A 23,238-nucleotide genomic window follows, 5' to 3' on the forward strand; every position below is an offset into this window, starting at 1 on the left:
CTGGGTGAGATGTTTTTTTTTTATCCTATTCTATTGATATTGAGCAAAAAACAATATAGCTCTGTAATTTTTATTCCCCATCCCTGTTATTATTCTACTATTCTAGTCAGTGCCAGGTGTGTAAAGACTAACACCTTTCATTTATAGGCGGCATTTATATACACTTTAAGTTACCGTGAAAATTAATGTAAGCTTTTTATATATATGTACAATTATATGATAAAGAATTTTACTTAAATAAAAATTAAGCATATTGAATGGTGCAATTAATTTACTTTCTTACATTACTTTGAAATAACTTTGTTAATGGTTCTTTGCTAAACTTTTTGTTGGGAGACGTTATTATTTTATTAATGTTAGAAAAATAAAACACAAAATCTTCAAAATTTTGTTTTTAAGAATATTAATTTTAGACAATTAAAATAATATTTAATCCTTAATGATCAAATATATTTGTAATTTATCAATATCTATTGGAAATAACTGAAAAGTAAACCGGCTTTCAATTTAGGATCCCTGTATTTCCGGTGCATTTGTTTACCAACAAATTAGCTTCAAAAACAGACGAAAGCAACACCCTTTACCAGTCTACATACCAAAGAACAAAATTAAAGCACACATGACCTATAAACCATAAAAAAAAATATATCTGTAATGGCACTTCCGGTGGTCTTGAATACAAAATGATGCGAATATGATAATTGGTTCCTTGTTTAATCAATATTCATGGATGTTGATTATCTGTGGTAACTGTTCCGAGCATCTTCAATACACATTGTACTGTGGGCTAGTACTATAGGAGTTCAGGGGCTTATGATTTAGTATGAAATATTAATGTTACATCTGGGACTCTTGGACTCTTCTGAGCATTCAGCAGACCTGAAGCTCAAAATGGAAGGCCAGAACCCAACAGGTGAGGTTTATTGGTTAAACTTTTGATTTATTATATTATGATTTCAATTTTCAGCCAGTATGCTTTTTTATTAGAATCCTTTTTATTAAAATAAAGCATTTATATTTTCATTTAATTTTTTGCAGAATCAGAAAACCGACAGAATCTGTTAAGAGCTGTCAAGAAAGAGGTTAGTTGCTATATATGTTGTTAACTTTGTGTAACCACAAATAACATCCCTTTGATATTGATACAAAAATCAATAGGATAATTTATGTTTAATGTGTCACTGGAGATGTAATTACAGTTTTCAATTGATTAATTCTGGGACAACAATCATAATACCCTGATTTTCAAAGATAGCATAAAAGAAAACGGAACGTTAATTAAAGATATTTTTTTTACAAAGATTTTTCCTTTGATATCAAACAGATATAAAAATGATATGTTTAATCTTGGACCAATAGATTCATGTTTAACACCAGATTTAGCATCTTAAATAAACAGTTATATTTTTATCAGGCCTGTCAACTTTTTCATAACACAAATTTTTTGTGAATTTTTTATTGGACAAAAAATTGTATTAGCTCACACATCAATTAAGCAGCAAGCAAATCTAAATTTTCATAGCACGTACTTCATTCCATACAGGGGTAATAATATATATAACATTTTGCAATGATTGATTGATAGATTGTAGTCCAGTAGCAAATATTTCATGCATAATTAAGACAAAGCAAATTAATTCATTTATTTGTGTTATAGTCTTTATAGTGGGTCTCATTGGGGTCTAAGTGTGACGCGAGATTGCCAATTTTTTGTAAGCGGGACACGTAAAAGTCAAATTATTGTGTCGTGAAAACGGGAAATGAGGTCTAGTGGGACCTGGGAAATGACAATTGCTTACATACATAGTGTAAGCGGGATATGGGAAACTGACCAAACAGTAAGCAGGATCCGGGATGGGAACCCCCCCCATGAGACCCCCTTTATATTGAAAAAGTCTTTAGTTTTTTTGCTGTAAAGTCATTGTGTCGGTTATTTTCTTCATATAAATAGTGAATTGTTGATAATAAGAGATAGCTGTACAAAATGTAACTTATATACAGAATGATTTATAAGGGTAATGCTGTCATTTTAGTGATACTTTTAATATTGTTGTATTAAAGCATAAGGTTTGGCTAGCCACAAAACCAGGTTCAATGCACCAATTATTCTTAAAATGTCCTGTACCAAGTCAGGAAAGGGCAATTGTTATCTTATATAGATATAGGAAGATGTGGTGTGAGTGCCAATAAGACAACTCTCCATCCAAATAACAATTTATAAAAGTAAACCATTATAGGTCAATGTACGGCCTTCAACACAGAGCCTCATAGTTATAGTTCATTTCTGTGTGTGTTGCAATATTGTTTTTTTTTTTTTGTTGCACTTCAGTGTTTCTGTTGTATCACTTAAAGGATCTACTCTGGACATTTCAAGCTTGACACATAATGTGTAAATATTTGGTCTATTGTTGTAGAAATTATACAGATTTGTATGGTTGAATACTGAACACCTAACTCTAATTGTGACATGGTTCAGTTGCTGTCTTAAATATAAAGTCCTTACATCTGTTTCATGTATTTGTAATTAAAGTGCCCATTCTTTCAGCATGTTCAGCTGAAAAATTCCCATGTGACATGTGCATGTGATATGTCCCAAACATTTTTTAAAAGAGAAGGTAACCTTTGCATGTTATTTGCATTCTTGATTGATTGATTGATTGATTGTTGGTGGTTTAAAGCCACTTTTTAAGTACATGTACCATTTTGGGCTGTTTCTTGGCAGCCAGTTTTTAGTGGTGGAGAAAGCTGAACGTTCTGGAGAAAACCACTGACCTTTGATAGGAAACTGACAATCATTTAATTTAAGATTGGAGTCAAGTGCACCAGCGTGGTCAGGGTTCAAACTCACAACCTCAGTGTTGACTGGCTGACAACTTGACCACCAAGGCCCATTTTGCACAGAGTTTTCTACTAAGTCTTGAAAAAATGTTGCCTGCTCTTTGGCATGTTTGGTCGGGATGTTGTCTCTTTATCATATTCCCATTTCCATTTTCAATATTACTTGTTAATAAGAACAAGTAAGTCCATCTATTATGTACATGTATGAGGGGTAAAATTCATGTTTTATTTTTTTATATTTTTGTTTTATATGTTATCTGCTCTTTGGTCGGGTTTCTGTCTCTTTGACATATTCTATATTTCCACTCACATTTTCATTTCAAGTTAAACCCTCTAACCATGTTGCTATCAATTGTTATTTGATTCAAAGATAATCTATATATATTTCACCTGCAGAAATACCAGAGTCAATTTTAGAATTGCTAGAATTTGATGATAAATAAAAAGTGGAGGCTGAATTCATGACATGGAAATGTCAACTGTTTTATTAAAAGATCAACTGATATTTTTAATATAGATTGAATGCCTTCTTTTAGCTCACCTGGCTTGAATGGCCATGTGAACATGCGCAATCACTTTGTGTCCATTTTCTGTCTGTGTGTTGTAAACTTTTTTTTTTAAATCTGCTCAATGGGAATGAAGGGTTGATACCAAAGTTTGTTTGCTTCATCTGTAGAATGTCAACTATAAAGTTTGTGATTTTGTCCATGTTGATCAATCAGCATGGCTGCCATGTCTAAGAATAGAACATAGGGAACAAACTGAACATGCTTCATATTTGGCTAATGTTTAAAACTGTAGGATTTAGAGAAGAAATTAAACAGGTGATAAGCACAACAATTTTTATTATAAACCCTGTATAATTTGAAAAAATCTGTCATGCTACATTGTATATTGGAGTTATTGACCCTAAAATTTTATTTATTTTAACTTTGTTTGCATTTTCTTGCTGTTGTTTCAAAAAAAAAGTAACTATAGATTGGCTATTTTATAAGTGATCTAAAAAAAATCACCACAATAAGATGTATTCACTGAGAGATTATTCTAACTAGTTATAGCCCTGGGATATCGACTTTATAGTGTTTCTGATCCTTCATAAAATTGAGAATGGAAATGGGGAATGTGTCAAAGAGACAACAACCTAACCATCATGACTATAGAGCAGACAACAGCCGAAGGCTACCAATGGGTCTTCAATTCAGCTAGAAACTCCCACACCCAGAGGCGTCCTTCAGCTGGCCCCTAAACAAATATGTATACAAGTTCAGTGATAATGGATGTCATACTAAACTCTGAATAATACACAAGAAACTTAAATTAAAAATCATACAAGACTAACAAAGGCCAGAGGCTCCTGCCTTGGGACAGGTGCAAAATTGTAGCTGGGTTAAACATGATTTTTGAGATCTCAACCCTCCCCCTATACCTCTAGCCAATGTAGAAAAAACAAACGCTCAACAATACAGAATGTTCCTTCTTCATCCTTCAGGTTCCTCTTTCAATATTTTAGGGCCTCAGGTGGCGAAGTGGTCTAAGTAGTTCATCTAAAGTGTGCACTATGAGACTAACCCTTCCCTACTGGTTGCAAGGTGTGTTTGACTCTGATCTTAATTGCATGACTTTGATAACAGTTTTCCTACTGAACTTCAACAGTTCTTTCCATGTTCTTGGTTTGCTCCATAAATTAAAATGGCAGCAATGAAATAGCTATGGGTGCTGAGAGAGATGTTGAAGACAAACTATCAATCAGTCAATCATATTCAATACTTATCAATCCCATTTACTAAATTGACTGTTAATTACTATTCCCATGAGATATTTGTTGTAAATGATCAATTAATTCCCAATCCACCATTGAACCAGTCTTGTTATTTTAGGTAAAACCAATTAATTGAGAACCTGAAATTATCGATTATTTAAAAAAAATATATCCAATAAAAGAGAAATCTTGCTTTGTTGCACTTTCTCTTTGAAATTCAGAAGACAGTTTTTTTGTACAATGTATAGCATTATGTCAATTAAATATGTCATATTGAAAAATATTTCATTATCTGGCTAGTAATAATTTAGCAAAAAAAACAGACTTCAATGAAGGAAAATCAGGGTTTCATCTCTTAGAAAAAAAACAGGTTTGTCATAATATTTTTAGTTGTTTTTTTTAACTACCAAAGTGTAGATCGAATATATGGTAGGTAGTGAAATGAAGCATCTTTTTCCAATTTGATGATTTCTGGTTAGAATCTCAAAGAAGACTGTAAGATTAACATCATCCCCAGTTTTTGGTGGGGTTAGTGTTTCTTTGTTTTTATCCCCCTGCCATGAGGGGAATAGATAATAAAGTGTTACCCTTGACAATCTGTCTGTCTTTCCATCTTTTTATCCTTCTGTCTTTCCGTAATGTCATATTTTTAGTTACAAGCTTGAGGGGGATGATATGTGTTCCATGATGACACAATCTTCTTCTTTTTCTTTCTTTTTCTTTATTAAAAAAAATTTCTATCGAAGGTCATGGTTTTCTCTGGGCACTCCGGCTTCCTCCACCAATTGAAAACTGGCCGCCACGAAATAGCCTGAAATCTTTTATTTAAATTAATGTAATGTTTTGTAGACTGTTGTGGTTTATATTTTCTATCGAAGTGGTTTTTTTTTTTGCCTTTATTTTGTTGGCCTCTCTCCGATTTATGAATTTTGATTTTCCACTTTTATAAATGTTATCAGCCGCTGTTGTTTACTTGTTTGATATTTGACATTTATATATTTTCACAAGTCATACAAAAAAATCAGGTCAATATTTAATTTCTATTTGGAGGAAATTAATATGGAAATCTAACATTCGCATCAATTATTGTCATATGTTTTATACTTGTAAACATTATGTCAGAACAAAAACGCTTAATTTCATTACCATGACATGCTTATGAAAACTGCCATTCTAATGTTTGTTTTAGAAAATGACCCAAAAATCAATACACAAACGTGTAAATCAATGATTATAGCAGTTTCCTAAACGCCCACGTATATATGTCATAATCAAATTCCTCAGTAACAAATTCTGAAGTCAGAAGATTAAAAAAATACATTTGTCTATCACAACGATAGGTCAGTTCCTGTCCATTAGGATTCTGTAATCTATTTGTCGGTTAAATGGTAATTGTGGTTGGAAATTTATAAGGTTGTGTTGTCTTTCAATAAATGATTGCGGTGAAAATTTTATGTGGTTGTTTCAGGTTACTTGATAAAATCCAATCACAAAATATTATTGGAAACAAATACTCAGAGACTTGCTCTTAAGAGAAAGTGTCTTATCTTGTTTTGAAAATAAGTTGACTAAAAAGATTTTGTTGACTGTATTGATTGATTAATGTAGAAAAGATAAAATGTAATCACAAAAAAGAAATTTGAGTGGTTATTTAAAATTTTTGTAAATATTAAAATAAGAAGATGTTATATGAATGCCAATAAGACAACTTTCCATCAATCCATGTTGAATGAAATCAACAGATTATTCTTTAATTTTATATGGGATGGAAAAACAGAAAAAATCAAACGTGATACACTGATTGCAGATAAAAAGGAGGGAGGTTTGAAAATGGTTCATTTACAATCTTTCAACTTTTATCTTAAAGTCGGTTGGGTGAGGCGATTTTTTTCAAATTTGAATGGGGACTGGCAAAATATTCTTAAGTTGATATTGAAAAAATTTGGGGGTGCAAGATCTTTTTCTTTACAAAACTTCAAATTTTTAGAGATTGGAAATCAACTCAGCAATCCTTTTTGGAAAGATGTTTTTCAAGCTTTACACTCATCTAAACCACATGTTAAAACTGATGTCAAGGAGTGTCTCTCGATGGATATCTTGAATTTTGTGAAAACAGAAGATTTCTCATTATATAACAGATGGGGAGTTGCCGGTGTGCAAAACCTCTATCACATTTTTGACCATCAAAGAAGAGATTTTTTCACATTTGATCAGATTAAACAAAAAGTTCAGACAAATAATTATATGCACTATTACAGTTTAATATCAAATATCCCTATGGAGGTAAAACAGTGTATTAGGGAAAACACTGATACTGACTTAGAAAATTTTACTCCGCAGGAAAATTTTTTGGAGAAAATTACTAGCAGTAAAAATATCAAATTCATATATAATAATCTTATTGTAAAATGTGCACATCCTCCATTTGTAAAATTTTCAAAATGGGAGGATGAGCTGCATTCTAACATTGAAGACTGGAAAAAATACTTTTGTATACTTCAGAAATGTTGTAGAGATACATATTTGTATAATTTCCAATATAAGTTTTTACATAGGACTATTCCTACAAATACATTTTTATATAAGATTAAAATCAAAGATACAAAGTTATGTTCTTTTTGTAGATGTGAAGATGAAACTATTGGACATTTATTTTATGATTGTCAAGTGACATCAAATTTTTTATATTTGTTTTGTGCTTGCCTGAAAAATTTCTATGTTAACATTGATTTTAACAAAAAAAACTTTTTTCTTGGTTTTGTAGAAGAAAGCTTATTTTTAAATTTTCTTGTAATTTTTGCCAAAAAATACATATATAAATGCAAGCTAGAAGAAAAGCTTCCAAATGCAATTGAATTAAAAAATAGACTGAGAAACTTTTATAACTTAGAGTTATATACAGCAAGAAAATACAACAAAGTTTTTGAACTTGAAAAACTTTGGGCCCCTATGCTAATTATTTATCCTGAATGGTAATCTAACAACCAAATTTATATCAATATATATATCTTTTTGACCTATTTATGGAACAGAGCAAACAACATGTAATATATGCATAGCACATGTAAACCTTCTCTTTTTTTTTTTTTTTTCTTCTATTTTAAAATAATCTATAGATATTTCTATATGAAGAGATTGTGAAAAAAGAGAGAAAGAGAGAGTGAGAAAGAAGGAGAGAGAGAGTGTGAAAGAGAGAGAGAAAAAAAAAAAAAAGATTTTCAAAATATTTATTTTTTAGTTTGTCTAAATCTTGATAAAACAATAGTCTATTGTTGTTATATATTTGAAACCCTGTAACACCCTAGTCAGGTGGTGCTGTAAGGGTGATGTTAAATCCTGACTATTGAAAAAATAAATAAAAAATAAAAAAAAAAAAAAACTTTCCATCAGATACAAAATGATGTAGACGTAAACAATTATTGGTCATCTTGCAACCTTCAACAAGCTTTTTAGCATCAGTAGTTTACAGTAAAACACCACATAAGTCTGTATACACCAGTTTGTGTGTTACCCCCTCTTCCCAATTATTTACTTTATCATCTCTTATTCTGATGATTGATTGTTAGTTGCTTAATGTCCAGTGATTACAAAGTGGAATTACAACGAATCAAGTGTAGCATGCATGATGTGAGGAAGGTCTTCCTTTGAAATCAAGTCAGTTACCTGCCTGTTTTTTGTTATTGGACATGCCGTTGTCAATATAAAAAAGAAGATGTGGTATGATTGCCAATGAGACAACTCTCCTGGGTGACAAGAGACAAAAATGACACAGAAATTAACAACTATTATTATGCTGTCTGGGCTTTGCTCATTGTTGAAGGCTGTACAGTTACCTATACTATAGGTAACTGTACAGCCTTCAACAATGAGCAAAGCCCAGACAGCATATTCAGCTATAAAAGGCCATGAAATGACAATGTAAAACAATTCAAACGAGAAAACGGCTCAATTTATGTACGAAAAAAGAACCAAAAACAGATATGTTTTAAACATCCCCTAGTTTTAGTTAGCATCTTTTACTTCTTATTGGACAAGAAACTTGGTCTCTAGAGACAATCTTTGATTCTGATGAGACAAAATTGAAATAAACCTCCAACAAATAATTCTCACTTAAAATTAAAATAACCAATAGTTGTTCAATGTCCGCCTTATTTGGTATCTGGGTCAATATCTTTAATTGTTTTCACATAGGCGTTTATGGTAACGTTTTTTCCTGTAGCTCTGTCTCACCTTGGATATGTATGATAGCTCTTTTCGATGCTGTGACATTTTCACATATGTGGTTAAATTTTAGGGGTACGAAGTGAGATTACTTTTTTCGTAAATTAGCCTTTCGTGATGCGTCTCCTTGTGGTAAAACATCCCCTTTTTAACACAATAAGTTCTTTGAAAATTCAATACTTTGAACACATTTAATAGCTCCATAGTTTTTACACATTTATTCTATATGTTCCTCTACTTTCCTAATCACCACAAATGGTTAAGCTGACAGTCATTTGTAAAAAATAGAAACATGTCCAATATCACTCACAATGATTTTTTCTTTACACGTGGCTTTTGAGTTCCTCCTTTTGAGGCGCATTAGGGATGTTATCCCATCTGGTGGAATATCTAATTGGTAATCATACAACATCTTCTTCATTCCTTATTCATAATAATTATTAACATATAGATGGTCTTTACACAATTTGTGCAAAAAAATTTTGGCTTTACTCTTTATTAGTACATATATTTTAGAGTAATTTTAACTATTAGTATATCATTGTATATCTATGATCAATCTTAATACTGAATTTGAATATTTTTGATATTTTCAGGTTAAGCAGATAATGGAAGAAGCAGTAACGCGGAAGTTCGTCCATGAGGAAAGCAGTAGTATTATATCACTTTCTGGTCAGTATATCAGGTTTTGTCAGATTTATTGATTCTTGTTTTCTTTACATGCAATGGTCAAATTTCTTGCATATATATCAAGAATGATGCCTTCTCAGAGATATTAAAAAAATCGTTTATCTTTTTACACACAAGAATCTAGTTATTTTTTCTGATTTTTATACCCCATTCAGGCCTAAATTAATATAGTGTTTGTTTCCCCAATCCCAACCCTGCCAAGTCAGTGTGGTTAGGTAGGTAATGTAGGTAGGGAAATAATTTTATTTTTTCCAATAAGCTGAAAATGAATAAAAGAATATTTGAATTAGTTTTGACAATAAAATTGTATGAGTAGGACTGTTTTTGCAGGGTCGGTCGGGATTGAAGAAACAAACAATATTTTAGTTTAGGCCTTATCACCATTATCTTTTCTGGTCTGTGCAGCCGTTACGTTTGTTTGTCTGTCCATTCATCCATCTGTTCGTCTGTCTGTCCAGTGCTTCAGGTTAAAGTTTTTGGTCAAGGTCTGTAGACATTTTTTTTCTAGTTTTTAGGTAAAAATTGTATGAAATGCAATTAAAACCTTATGGGACTGACTTGATATCTAAATCTTCCAAGGCTTATCACTACCTTTTTGATACACAAACTATGGTGCATTGAACATAAAATATCCTATCCATGAACATTTCCAGAAATTTATCGATGTAACATGTAACATTCAGTGTGAAATAGCTTTCAACAAATGCTTTTTCAAATGTTATTTAGAAGATGTGGGATAAATGCCAATCAGACAACTCTCCACCAGAGACCAAATAACAAAGAAGTAAACAACTTAATGTCACTGTATGACCTTCAAAAATGAGCAAAACCCATACTGTATAGTCAGTTATAAAAGGCCAGGAAATGACAAATGTAAAGCAATTCAAAACTAATGGCCTGATTAATCTACAAAACAATGAACAAAAAACAGATATGATATACAGTAGCAAACAACAACCACTGATTAATAGGCTCCAGGAGTTGATTTAACAAAAAAACTTACGACTATAAGATGGTCAGAAGTATACTGAATTGTTCATTATTTACGATCAAAATTAGTTTTTTGGTGAAATCGACTCCTGATAGCTTGGGACAGGCACATACAAAATGTGATAGGGTTAAACATATTTTTGGGCACCCAAACCTCCCCTTAATCTTGGACAGTGGTTTATCTTCACAGCCTGACAGCGCCTACCAAAATAACAAAAAACTAGTTTTCTGTCAGTTTGGCAGTATTTTCTTTTTTTACATTAAATTTATTTTCTATATTCATTAACTTTTTGTCTTTCTTATATATTTTTCCTAATAAAATTTAGAATGGAAATGGGGAATGTGTCCCCTTATATATACTTTTGACAACTGCAGTGCATGATTTGATATTTCATTGCCATAAATGTTCCTTCTAATTAATGTAAACTACACATAATTCAGTTTATCTTAGAGCAGTGACTAATTTTTTCTCTTCAGTCATTCCCAAAAAATGGGTACAATTACAAAATTTCAGTTTCGCCGGCAAATAACCACAAAATGCAAGCTTAACATATGTCACAGATAATCTTTTTCGTGTTCTAAGTGATTAATATGTATACTAAAATAAAATTATATTCTTTTGTGATGTATATCGTAAATATATTTGTGTGATTTTCTATTCAAAATACGGAAATCACACGAATTCCGAATGTCGCCAAGAAAAACTCCAAATATCGGTGTGAATAAAATACTTTATTTCATCTAAATCATGATTATATTTGCTTTTTTATTTGACACTATATATTGATTTTTATCCACAAAAATATTTTAGAATCAAAAGTTATAATATACACTTTGATTTACCCATTAAACCAATGTCGCCGATAAACGTATAACCTACCGTAACGTATCTTTAGGTACAGCCAAAACATATTTATATGATTGGAAATCATGCCCAAAGTGACTTTAAGCAAAGTTGATACATCAAATTTTAAAATCCTGCCTTTAACTTTTATTGCAACGAAACGAAAAATAAAAAAAATCTTCTCTTTCTCTTTTTTTCGATTGTCGCATATAAGAATCCAACCTACGTAACGCGTATTTTGGAACGCACTAACCAAGAACAAATCAAAATGATGATTATTTCATTGAAAGCACCCATAAAGCTTCTCAATAATCAGTTTTGAGAAAGCAACTCAACAATATTGTTACATATTTCCATGTATAATGTAAATAAAACTAACCTCTGTTTAAATAACCTCCGTGACGCAGTTATTTACAGTTAAGTTGTGAGACTTTTTTATCAGTATCAGCGGCTGCCGACACTGTCGAAAGTCATTTTTGTAGCAGACATCATTTATTATAAAGGAAACAGACAAACAAAATACAGATTTTGAGAAAAAAAAATGTTGTTTTGAGAAAGGTATGTTAACTTGTTTTTTCCCTATTATGTGAGCAACATTATAACGTTTAATAAACGTTATATCAGCCATTTTCTTAGATTTGAAATAGTCTACAACACAACTTGTGTAATTACGACGACAATCATAACTTTAACAGCGGTTTATGGCAAACATTTTCAAGATTATTTAGGACTCATCAATGTAACGGAAGTTATGCAAATAAAAAAAATCTAAAGATGCATGTAAACACGATCATACCAATTGAAATTCTTGTACATTGTTATAGATACCAAATCAGTTCATCAATTATCACTAATAAAAATCAAAAGGTGATGTCAATCATAGACGACATCATTGATTTACGTTACGGAGGATAGAAATTTAAGGAAAAAAAGTTTGTTTTTCTCTAACAGGACTTTACTCTTTTTAGATAACGATTTACTAAGAAAAATGTTTAATTCTGTTGTCTTGTTTGTCATTTAATTCCAAAATTTACATTCATTTATATGTTTGCTGTTGGTAAGAACCGGAATTGTCCGTTATGGAGGTTTTAAATGTAGTTACGGAGGATAGAAATTTTCGAAATGAAACTATTTTGACTCCAAAACTTCATAGTTGAGTATAATACATACATTATGGTGTGAAGGAAGATAACATTATCTGTATAGAGCTAATAAAATTAAGTTGAACAGTATTCGGTTTAGGTAAAACATATTTTTGAGTGAAAGTTCATGAATCGTTACGGAGATTTTGACAAGAACAAGTCCACTTGACTAAAAGAAACATATAACTTGATAGAAAACAGTTTTTTAGTTTGTAATGTCAATAAATTGTTTAGAAAAGCTAGCATTAAAGAGTTAAGTGTTACTATGTATCAGCATTCAGATACTGGTTTGATATCAACCTCCGTAACAAAGATGGGGGTGTGGACTAATACAAGCATAAAAAATACATATAAGTGATTCAAAACATAAATAATAGGGTTTTTCCTGGAAAGCTGTATTATGAAACTAAAATATTATACAGCATAACATTTCATTAGTTTAAATTTATTACTAAATAAGTTGTGAAAACTACTTATTTGAATTATTTTTTAAACACTATATTAATTCAGACCTTAAAATTGGTATTTGCTTTCAATATATACAGAATAATACGTATAAATCAGTTTGCTATGGTGGTAAATGTAATCCATTTCACATGAGCCTGGATTTAAATCTTGTGTTTTTCTCTAATGCAATTTTTAAGATGACTTTATACAACACTAACCTCCGATACGTTCATACTTACCTTGTCTTACAAAAAATGCTAAAACTAGAAAACAACTAAAATGGTGTAAGTAAAAATTAAAAAAATGACAGACCAGATATAGACACAGAAGAAAACAACACTCTCTCTCTGCTCAGTTGAAATTTATTTTTTAACAGTGTCTACATTCGAATTGTACCCATTTTTTGGGAATGACTGTCTTAAGAGTTCGTTTAAATTTGAATTCTTATGCATCATTGCACTTTTAAACACTCACAAATGAATGATAGTTTTATTTATTCATGTAATAAGCTATTTATGAATTGTAAATCTTTTGTAGTAGGGTATATATATATATTTGCATGTTTTCTAATTAGATAGCATGACAAAATACCATAATGGATTTGATATACAAGAAAAACATTGATTTGCCTACTTTTGCATTGCTTATAGTCTACTGAATAATTTGTTTTGGATGAATAGATTTGTTGTTCCATTTTAAGATTAGTGTGGGATGAACAAGGATATTTTATTCCAAGGGAAAATATGTTTATTTTGTTTTACATTAAACTCACACATACCAATCACAATCTAATATATCGCCAAATAAATTAGAGGACAACATGGTGTTTAAATTGGAATACATACAATATTAAAGGGTCCAGAGGCGGATTTAGAGGGGGGCCCAGGGGGCCCGGCCCCCCTTTTTGGGAAAAAATTGCTTATATAGGGAATCACTGAAGCGTGACTGGAGCGGGCCCCCTCTTAGGTCAGTCAGTGGGCCCCCACTTATGGAAATTTCTGGATCCGCCACTGGGGTCTGTACGAAGTTTACCGACTAGAAAGAATGAAAGGCAAACACACAAGAAATAAAGGCAACAAAATAAAAAAAATAAAGGATATAAAAAGATAGGCCCAAAAATAAAGAATAGAGAAAATAATAATAAGTGGACTGCTTTAGTATAAAGAATAATAGGCAAATGAATGGAGAAAAATGGTCTAAAATAGAATCGTGACACATGATGTAAATATACTGGTAAATAAGAAGATGTGGTATGAGTGCCAATGAAACAACTCTCCATCCAAGTCACAATTATAGGTGACACATCCTTCAACACAGAGCCTCGACTCACACAGAACGGCAAGCTTTAAAGGGCCCTAAATGACTAGTGTTAAACAAATGCATACAGGAAATATAAAAAAAATTGAAGCATTTATATTTTTGTCCTGAACCACCTCTTTTTTCTAGAAATATTTCCAAAATGTACTTTTACAATGTTTTGTTTAAACAAACAAACTTACTTTGTATTCAATCAACTTTGGACTTTGAAATTTATTTAGAATCTTGAGGGACATGTACCAGGAATTATTGAATGTTTTCGTAGATTATTATGTACTCTATTAGAAACCCAATCAGGTTTCTGTCAGAAACATACATCATTCAAACCACCCACAATCCTCTTCTTGACATCGCATTTCCAACTTCAACATTTGGTTATGACATCTTTCAAGTGTTTTGTTGATGTAAGATTTTCCTTTTATTTATATTTTCAACAAATTTCCAGACATTTTCAATTTCTTTATTTACAAATTTAGAGAAAATATTATCTAGTGAGCTCAAATACCACTTCAAATTGTAACATGCGCATGAATTTATTTTTCTGGAATTTCACTGAATTTGTTATTTTTGTCACATAGTCATGATCAGTCCTTTACAAAATAATCATTTTTTTTTTATTGCCATGCATCTGAATACTTTCTCCCATGAAAATAAATAATTTTTTTGTTAATTTTTCTTACTTGGAGAATTTGGAGTAAATTTTCCTGCATTTTAGATAAAAAAAAAATAAACTAACTGCTTTCAAAACAATGTGGTTGTGTCTCTCAATGTTGTGATTGCGACAAATTGACTGTACAAGAGCCTCATGCATGGGTGGACAGGTCAAGGTCATTTAAACACCCCCTAGCGGTTATTGTGTAATCATTGGGACCAAGAGTCACAAAATAGAATAATAGTGCCGAAAGTAGCATGAAACACTAACAAATCAATGAATCAATCTTTGAAAACATGTTATTGAAAATCAACAAAATTAGCCCCTCTTTTTCTTATTTTCTGGATACCTGTGTGACCTTTGTTTCTGAGAAAGGGTAATCCAGAAAAGGTTGTGATCAAACAGTCATTCATTAATTTTCTCTTTGATGTTATAATGTCCTTCAGAACATTCAATCACTGCACTTACATCATTTTAAGGATTAATAAGATGACTTCCTTGTCTAATTGAATAATTCTCCTTGAAATACAAAACCTCTGAAACTTCAGTCTTCAAAAATTGGATATCTTTAATGTCTTTATATCCTTACATTTCATAGAATATAATTCTGATTGCTCTCAGCAGACGTCAAGGCGATAACAATATTCATATTATTGGCAGAATATATAAATTGATTTTATATCGCACTCACGTCATTGTGACAATAATGATGTATTGTGCAATGTGGTGCTGGAAGCGTTTAAGTGATTACATCTGTGGCTTTCTCCGTTTCACTAGGGTCTACATTCATATCTGGAATTAGTATTGATCCTGGTAAATAAATAGGAAATGCAGAAATGTATTTTGGTTACATACATAGAGTTATAAATCATAAAATACTGTTATATATATCCATTCAGTTTTACAAGTAGACTAGATTTTTTTTCTAAGATACCATTGGGGGTTTATTGAAAAAATATCCAAAATTTTTCATTTGATTATTTTATAAATTTAATTATATGGGAAATAGTTTTAATGCAGCATATATACAGCAACAATTGCTCATATACCAGAAAAATCATTTATCCAGCAGGCTGCAGAGTTAGTGTTATCATATTTGTTTTTTGTTTTTGTTTTGTACATAAATCAGGTCATCAAGTTTTCTTGTTTGAATTGTACTTTTATTTTTTGGAGTCTTTTATCGCTCAATTGCTATATGTGGTTAAGGTTTTGCTCATGGTTGAAGGCTGTACATTAACCTAAAGTTTCTCACTTCTACATCATTAGGTCTCTGGTGAAGAGTTGTCTCATATTGGCAATGATCCAAATCTTATTTCTATATGGTTGACATCATGTGCAACATGGGAACTGAACATTTAAATCCTTTACATATTTCAAATTAAATCTGTTTAAAAGTTTTGGTATTGAAAACAACTTCACCCTATTTTCATGCAACTGGTTAGTCAATTTTTTTTTTCTCAAATCTTTATAAAAATTGTTTTATGATTATTGAAATGAAAATCTCTTAATTAGAATCTTTCAAATTATCCAATTTTGATTTCAGAGCAATTTAAAAAAAATGTTACAAAAACTGTATTTAAATCACAAGTCAATTAACTGTGAACTTTATTGTCTTCCAAGATATCAATGAAAATCTAATCTAAAACTTGATCTGCTAAATTGATGTACCTGGATTACATTCAAATTTCAAAGTGGTAAAATTGATTTTCCCATAATTCCCTTTTACTTTTTTTGGAGACTTTGACATAACATACCATTAGTCATTGTCACTTGAGAAATCATAAAACATTCTAACAACAGAAAACTCTTAAATGTTTAAGGTCCATGACATATACAATTTTCCTTAATCAAGAAATTATTCTTGGGGAAATGGTTAATAAATTTACCCAGAAACTAATATCTATTGTCTCATGAGACTGATTCCTGGTTGCGTCAAACCAAGATTATTGTCATATAAATCTTCTTAGTCGATTTTTATGCAATTTTGATTGTATTGCCGACAAGGCTTTGAGAGCGCTGTTTCTGTTTTTGATTTTTACGTATGTTTGGTATTGGGTTTTTAGACATAATTTGTAATATATCTTTATGGATATATATGCATTTGTCGTGGGTGTTTCTGAATAATAGATGATATAACTTATACTTTTACGGTACAAAAATAACTTGTATAGATCATCATGCACTCTAAAAGATCAGCTGCTATTTTAGAGCTGTTCATTATAACAGTACGTAGAGGTCATTTATTATTACCTAGGGTACTCCTTAGAGGACATTTTTTGTGAAAGAAAGATTTCATTTCTGAATTAGTTGTCAAAATTATCATGTTTAAATGATTTTATGCCAATGCTGCAGGCAAGTGGGGCATTAAGTTTTACACTTATCCGTCTGTATGACTGACATCCATTCTTATGTAGTCCAGAAATTGGTTTCTCTTCTCCAACCTTAGTTATGCCCTTTAAAAAGGAAAAATTACTGATTTTTTTGTTTTCACTCTCTAACTTAAGTTTGCTTCAAACTCATACACATGCTTATTACCAGAAAACACAAATCAAGTGTTAATTTTAGTGGTGTCACTTTATATCATTCTTGAGTTTTGTCCCTTTATAATGTTAATAGCAAGCAAGGGAATCACTTGTGGTCTATTGATACATTCTCTATATATTCAATTTAAATTCTTATGATCCTGCTATAAAGAATAAGAGTTATGTTAATCTGATCACTACAGTGACTTTCACTGAAGTTAAGGAAGAATGATCTTAATCCAGTTTTTATGGTCAATCAATTCATTGAAAAGGTGATTTGGTATGATTGTGAAAACGTAACCAACCAAAACAAGTTAATGAAATAGGTATAAATGTATATTGATGCATTCTGGTCTTTAGTTGGGTTGTTGTCTCTTTGACATATTCACCATTTCCATTCTCAATTTTATAGATTAGTGAAAGATATATAAAATTGTCTGAGCTATTTCAATTAAAAGTTGTAAAAGTGTTAATTTTTCTTTACAACATACATGACATAATTTCATACAATTATTTAATCCTACTCTTTTCTCTTTCAGGTGCTGTAGAAGCCTGTCTGCTCCATGGACTTAGAAAGCGTGCTTTGGGCCTGTTTAAATTGAGTACTACAACAGCACTGCTCCAGAAACTCTCTAAAAGTTGTGAACCTGCTGCACACGTTCTTAAAGCATCTGAAAATATAGAATTGGCAATAGAACAGAACAAGTAAGATATTTTTTTTATACATCATTGACTGCATATCCAGAGAGGGAGGGGTTGGATTAGGTCAGTGTTGAAGCCCTCTTTTCAAAAACATTTTCAAAATTCAATTAAAAAAGCTGCAAAAAAAATTCTTAGAATCACTTCATTTACATGCTGAACCCATAGAAGGATGAGTAGAAGCTCTTTTTAGAAAAAAAAGATGAGTCTATTTGTTCCTGGAATATACTGCAGCTTGGATAAGATGTATACATAGATAGTTTTTATAACTACACTTCCAATTTGACATAGTGTTTTACTTTTGCAGTTGTTGCTGACTATATATCAATATCAAATATATATATATATATGTATCTGGCTCTTTTGGAAATTCCATGATTAAGCAAATCTTTTGAATCTAGTTTAAATGTAGTGACGCACTGACATATATTGGAAATATCCCACATCTCTTTTATTCACATTGAACATGGAATGAATATGGCGTAAGCTGGTGTGATGTATTAATTAAAGCTCATTGAGAAGGTGTCTCCTCAGTTATAACACATGTCTATGCCATGTTTGATTGAACTTCACAGCAGAAATAGAACTCAATCACAATTCTATTGATTGGAGGGAAGGGTAATTAAGAGGACAGTATGTAAAACCCTGTTCCTGATATGTCGATTAATTCATATTAATTACACAGGTGAAATGTATTATGGGAGAATTAATCAATTTTAACCCAATATTCAAAGGAACTATCATGAAACAGGATTTTAAACTTCCATCCGGCGTGGGTGATTGACTGTATACAGCAAAACGGAAATTGAAATTTTGCAATTTCAAATACAAACCTGTTTACCTTTTACAATTTTCTTGTCCCTGACTCTATAGATGAAATGAAAAGTAGAGGATTGTTTTCTCAATGTTTCTTTTTTATCACCATCATAACCATGAAATTAGTGAAAAATAAACCCTTTTTTCTCATATTCCAACAAATTATATAAAGGTGGCTCTGCTTAACTTAATCAACTTAGATTTATGCCATCTTTTTTAAAGTATGATGCAGTATATGCATGTCACATAAAACATAGTCATTGTTTCTTGAATAACCTTTATCAGGTTACCTCTTGAGATCAAAAGCTTGCAAAGCCAAAAACATGAAATCTAAGAGAGTGTACAAACCAAAATGGCTGTATCAAGAATATCATTTAATCAAGATAGCAAATACTGTCTGAGGTCAATCCCTGAGGGAGTTGCAACTTTGATTAATTGTTCTTTTCTGACCTGGTATAATGTTATATAGAAATCTGTTTCCGTGTTACAAGAATATCTTGACCTTAATGGTATTTGTTATACTATCGCCTTAATCAAGTTCTGGTATGTAGTGATATGGTTAAATGTTTTTGTCGACTACTTGACGATACATTGATTTATCTGTCTGCACATGCATTGAAACTGTAAGATTCCTTTTAAAGCAGTGAATTGATTTCAGTTACCTTTCAAATATGCTTACAATGTGGTTTTATCATTTGATCTAAATGAATAGGGTTTCCCATAGCAAATAAATGACTTTGCTATTTAAGGTTGGACGAATACAGTACAAGGAGATAACTCTGTAAAAATCAGCTGAACGTTTTAAACATGTTCAATTGTTAAGAAAATATAAAGCTTCTCAATGATCAAAATTAGTGTTTTCCAAACTGCTATATATCCATGGAAAATTTCCCAATAAAGTGTGTGGTTCAAGTTTTCTGAATTTTTTATATTTTTGTCAAATGGTCACATTTAATATTTTTTTCAAATTTTTTTGAAAATTAAACGAGCCAAATTAATTTTAATCAAGGCGTTTGGTACCACCAGGTACCTTAAACAAAGTAAGTTTTTTGTCCTGTTTCTGCATCAGTGAGTCCTCTACTCAAGGATGTTCGCTAGTCATGTTTTGGGATTTTTGTCAGATTTTAAAAATCCTAAGGTTTTATCCATTTGAATGCCTTAAAAAATTTGCCCATTGACCCCCATTTTACTTTTTATTAATCTTTTATATGTATAATTATAAGCCATCTGTAAAAGTCTTATAAAATCTTTGTTATTCTTTTAACAGTTTTTGAGGTTACTTAAACGTGTCAATGATAAAGCTAAGCAAAAACAAGAGAGAACATTTTCCCGCCAAAATTTCAATGACTGCGGATATCTCAAAAACATATTGAGTAGTGAACTTCCTTAAACCACTTACTGGGATATTTTAATTTTCAGCCAATCTGTGGTTTAGCTTATTGGAATCTGAATCTCTCATTTTGATTTTATTGGAATGATTAATGATATTCACATAGCAGCTAGAACACAGACTTTGCTATTAATTGAAACAAAAGGGTGAAGTGTTGAATGAATTTGGAGCTTTGATCTCAAATGTTTTTGTTACCATAAATTGATATAATGACGGTTCATTAACCCAGGATCTTATTAATACAAATACTCTTTATATATAACTGCCTTTAAAATGATAAAAGTTTGTCTATAGTTTGTGTACTAACACTATATATATTACAGATTCTGGCAATGCTTGTTTAATAATTAGTCCTTTTAGACCAATGTAAATCTGCACATTATCTATTTTCATATTAAACTGTAGTTATATGGTAGTAGTTTGTAACTTTTCTTAAAAGCCTATGGTATTGTCTTAAAAGTTAATGGGATTATTTATAAAAGTCACTTATAAATATAAAGTTGTGTAGTTAACCCAGAATACAAAATAAAAACTTGTTCATAATAAAAGTTTATTGTTGGACAAATAGATTTAATGAAATACTGCATGTGCTTTCTTTTATTTTCATTAATACAATTTTTTGTGGTTAGAGGAAGTTACAACTGTGTTTTTCATTATATTTGATTCCTTGGTTTTGCACACACACCCAATTGTGCTTAGTGAAGCATTTGCATTTGTGGTTTACATATGTACCTGCAAAATCCACAAAAATTGGTATCCCATGAACAATATTGAACCAGAACTTATTTTCTAGCTTACCTGGCCCATAGGGCCAATGAGCTTTTCCCATCACTTTGCGTCCGGCGTCCCACGTCCATTGTCGTCCGTCATCGTTAACTTTTACAAAAATCTTCTCCTCTGAGACTACTGGGCCAAAATAAACCAAACTTGGCCACAATCATTATTGGGGTATCTAGTTTAAAAAATGTGTGGCGTGACCCGCCCAACCAACCAAGATGGCCGCCATGGCTAAAAATAGAACATAGGGGTAAAATGCAGTTTTTGGCTTATAACTCAAAAACCAAAGCATTTAGAGCAAATCTGACATGGGTATAATTGTATATCAGGTCAAGATTTATCTGCCCTGAAATTTTCAGATGAATCGGAAAACCCTTTGTTGGGTTGCTGCCCCTAAATTGGTAATTTAAAGGAAATTTTACTGTTTTTGGTTATTATCTTGAATATTATTGTAGATAGAGATAAACTGTAAACAGCAATAATATTCAGCAAAGTAAGATTTACAAGTAAGTCAACATGACTGAAATAGTCAATTGACCCCCTAAGGAGTTATTGTTCTTTATAGTCAATTTTTAACAATTTTCATAAAATTTGTAAATTTTTACAAACATTTTCCACTGAAACTACTGGGCCAAGTTCATAGTAAAGAAAGACGTACAAACACATCACCATCATCAAAACACAATTTTGTCATGAATCCATCTGCTTCCTTTGTTTAATATTCCCATAGACCAAGGTGAGAGACACAGGCTCTTTAGAGCCTCTAGTTTCCCTTCTAACTGTGCTACTGTATAAATATAAAAATAAGATGTGATATGATTGCCGATCAGACATCTCTCAAATGACGTAGAAGGTTACAGTTTAGTTTCTTATTTCTTCTTCCTGTTAATTAATGTATATATGGCAGTCTGGTACTGTATAATAATTCCTTTGAGTGTATATTACAAATTATTTTCTTGTTTTGATTCTAATATGTTTGAAGAAATATACAGCCATCTAGTACATTACTAGTATATCCCTTTGAGGTTATGGCCATATTACAATCTTGTTCTCATTTCTCTTTCTGTTTAATAGCAAGGTGAAGGGCATTTGTCCCTTTCTACAAACAGTTTTCATTGTTGAACACACTGAATGGCCTTTAGCTAATTCTGCGATGTTTTTGAAATGCTGTTCATATCTACACATCCCACGTATCGGGTAAGGATATTGAACTTGGCATTTGAAGAATTGTCATTGAATTAATCCTGTGGTTGTTTGGTTGATCTGTCCTATTAATAAATGAAGATGGTCCCAAGTGATGCTTTCTTCTGTAATAACCATCAATACTTCTTTCTGCAATTTATGTCTAAATAAAATTAAAGAGATTGGGTATTATTGCCAATGAGACATTGCACTATCTGCAAAAGTTCAAATAAAGTCACTTAGTGGATGTAAGCAACTATAAGCAACTGCGCAGCCTTTAACAATGAGAAAACCCCATGCTGTAGTATTCCTTACTTAACTCTGTAGTGGTTGTATACCACTGAATTTCAGTTTATTTTTAAAATCTTTTAGAATTAAGTTGTACAAAACATTTTAAGGGCATATAATATAGTTTTGATTCCAAGTGATTTATGACGAAAAGCTATTTTTCACCCAGTCAACTCAAATATGTTATGAAAAATATAGCATTTAGTGCTACTTTTAAAGATAAATGTGGTCCAAATTTGATACTTTTACTCAAATTTTGATTTCTTGGACATTTTTATCTAAAGACAGACATTTGGATTCAAAAGATAAAAAAAAAAGATAAATGCCAGGGGATTTTTGTAAAAGCTTATGGAATATCTCCTTTTGCATATATATATATACAAGTAAGGTTTAATTAGAGCAAAAATGCATCTTTCCCGATATTACGCAGTTTAATGCCTCAAAAAATAACATTTTACATTAGCAATGTCATTATCTTTCCTGTAATTGTATTGGAAAGGGATTTCATTTTTGTTTTATGATTTGACATTGGCCAATTTTAGATATGTGGTAAGATTGTCTAACTACGCAATCAAATTGAAATTGACAATGTGCTACAAATATGATTTCCTAACATTTATTTATCATGGTTGCTACGCTTTCATGATTGATGTTTTTGCATTCA

At 31.2% G+C, this 23,238-nt stretch overlaps 1 protein-coding gene across 10 annotated transcripts in view; it reads left to right on the forward strand.

The window, feature by feature from the left end:
- The first annotated feature begins 518 nt into the window (after window positions 1–518).
- The window catches only part of LOC139527692 (small G protein signaling modulator 1-like), a 65,877-nt gene continuing 43,157 nt past the window's right edge, over window positions 519–23,238 (forward strand). For 6 of the 10 annotated variants that reach the window (XM_071323299.1, XM_071323301.1, XM_071323300.1 and 3 more), the window contains exons 1-4: window positions 521–913; window positions 1,039–1,082; window positions 9,415–9,490; window positions 17,962–18,127. In XM_071323299.1, the coding sequence (XP_071179400.1) occupies window positions 835–913; window positions 1,039–1,082; window positions 9,415–9,490; window positions 17,962–18,127 (365 nt within the window). In that variant the 5' untranslated portion in view covers window positions 521–834. Of the gene's footprint in view, window positions 914–1,038; window positions 1,083–9,414; window positions 9,491–17,961; window positions 18,128–23,238 lie in introns of all 10 variants that reach the window. The other 4 variants (XM_071323306.1, XM_071323307.1, XM_071323308.1 and 1 more) reach the window with 1 other exon arrangement.

The sequence above is a fragment of the Mytilus edulis genome, chromosome 6, assembly GCF_963676685.1.
Source record: "Mytilus edulis chromosome 6, xbMytEdul2.2, whole genome shotgun sequence".
Classification (NCBI taxonomy): Eukaryota; Metazoa; Mollusca; class Bivalvia; order Mytilida; family Mytilidae; genus Mytilus; species Mytilus edulis.